At 30.6% G+C, this 2071-nt stretch overlaps 1 protein-coding gene across 1 annotated transcript in view; it reads left to right on the forward strand.

Annotated features, from left to right (window-relative positions):
• Positions 1-340: 340 nt before the first annotated feature.
• The window catches only part of LOC106780055 (7-deoxyloganetic acid glucosyltransferase), an 11352-nt gene continuing 9621 nt past the window's right edge, over positions 341-2071 (forward strand). Inside the window, exon 1 of the mRNA XM_014668288.2 lies at positions 341-1008. Within this exon, the coding sequence (XP_014523774.2) occupies positions 432-1008 (577 nt within the window). The 5' untranslated portion in view covers positions 341-431. The remainder of the gene's footprint in view (positions 1009-2071) is intronic.

The raw sequence follows: 2071 nt of genomic DNA on the forward strand, positions 1-2071 counted from the left end.
AAATGAATATAAAAACGTCTTAAAACATCAATTACATGTCTTATAATGATAAAGTAGTAAATCATCAGCAAAACAACCCATCACAATAAAATAGAAAAAGTTGTTTTAACAATATTTTATAAAATTTTTTAATAACACATACATAATAATTTATAATTAGTCTGTTTTAAATATTTTTTAAATATAAATTTAAATAAACTATTAAAATAATGACACATCTCTTATTATAAAAAAATTAAAAAATTACTAATAATATCATTTTGCTAAGAAAATTACATAATTTTACCACGTAAAAGGTTAAAAATGGGGTAAGAGAGTTAAAATTATCTTTTTTCCATTAAAAATCTTCCAAGGCCGCGTGGATTATACGAGACAACCTTTTGCCGAACGTATCTTTTAATTCTTGGGCAAAACAAACACTATTTATTGAGATGTGTGTTATAGGATCAAACGCCTCCATCGATACTGGTTCAAGTCACTGTCCCTCTTCTCTCCAACCACCGAACATGGAACAACGCTCTCTGCACGTGGTGGCCCTACCCTTTCCAGCTGAAGGCCACATCAAACCCATGTTTAACTTAGCAAAACTTCTTCGCCACAAAGGCCACAAAATCACCTTCGTCAACACCCAACACACCCACAATCGCCTCCTACAGTCCACTGACTTACCGTCCTTCGACACCGGTTTTCGCTTCACATTCGTCGCCGATGGCTTGCCTCACGACGTTCCTCCGAACGACTTCAGCGTGATACTGTCTTCGACCAGCAGGTCCAAGGTTGCCGAGGAGTTCCGAGAGATGTTGAGGAGCTTTGTCGAGAATCCTTCGCAGTGGGGCCCGCCTTCTTGCGTCGTTGTCGATGGAATGATGTCAACGATTGCCATGGACGCTGCTGAAGAATTGGGGGTTCCGGTCATCGTTTTCCGAACCTACAGTGCCACTGCGACGTGGGTCACAATCCATGTAAGCAAAGTAATTCAGGAAGGAGTGATGAAGATGGAGGATCCGGGTTAGTATATAAATTTCTTCGTACCAAACATTTCGTAGTTTACTTGATAAATAATTAATTATTTTTAAATATTTATTTAAATTTAATTTGAATAAAAAATATAGATTTTTTTGGTATTGTTTTATTGGATCAAAATTATAATAAAAATTAATTTTATTCTTTTAACTTTTTCTAATTCAACATGAGTGTATTTAATCTTTTTAGTTTAATTAAAAATATAAAAAATTGTGTCCTTAATAATGGGTAGAGTTGGTCATAGATAGTGTGATTGTTATTTGCCAGGTATCCGCATAAAAGAATTGGTGGATTTTTTTCAACCCTCCAATATTCGTTGATACCCATTTTTCTTATTGTTACATTGACAGATAAATCTAGGTCATATAAATCATTTATAAATAATCACCATAATATGTAACTTTTTTTGTACGAAAGAATCCTGTAATTTCTTAAATATTAACACTTATGTATTTGTAAAAGTAATTTTTCGTTAATAGATTTTTTTTATTACTACTTTCGAATAAAATATCTTGTAGAGCCACTAAATATATATAAGAACATTTTCGTAATATGGGTTGGAATTTAATGAAATATGGTATTTTTTTATGTAGAAACATTCTTCATTTCTTGGTAATTACCCCATTTTAAGTTATTATTTTTGCACTTTTATTTCATTCATCTCAATTTATTTTGAATTTATAATAAAAATACTTTATTTTGTTAATGTTAGATAAGTGAAATAAAAAATATAGTGTCTATGTATTATTATCTAATTTATTTTTTATTTTAAAATAAAAATGTTATTTCATATATATATATATATATTGTAACATCCCAATAAATATATAACACCAGTTACAATTCATTTTAGGAGTTAACATGAACAATAAAGGAGAACAGTAGTAAATAAGCAAAGAAGTATGAAATATACTAGGGATTTAAAACTGTAAAATCAATAATATTGAATACAACGTTTACAAAATAGACCAAACGGTCTTGAATGCAGTTCATTGACCTAACGGCCAACATCAAAAGGTTTCCTATACTGAACGCTTTACAAAACACA

Source organism: Vigna radiata, unplaced genomic scaffold (genome assembly GCF_000741045.1).
Source record: "Vigna radiata var. radiata cultivar VC1973A unplaced genomic scaffold, Vradiata_ver6 scaffold_387, whole genome shotgun sequence".
In the NCBI taxonomy this organism is placed as follows: Eukaryota; Viridiplantae; Streptophyta; class Magnoliopsida; order Fabales; family Fabaceae; genus Vigna; species Vigna radiata.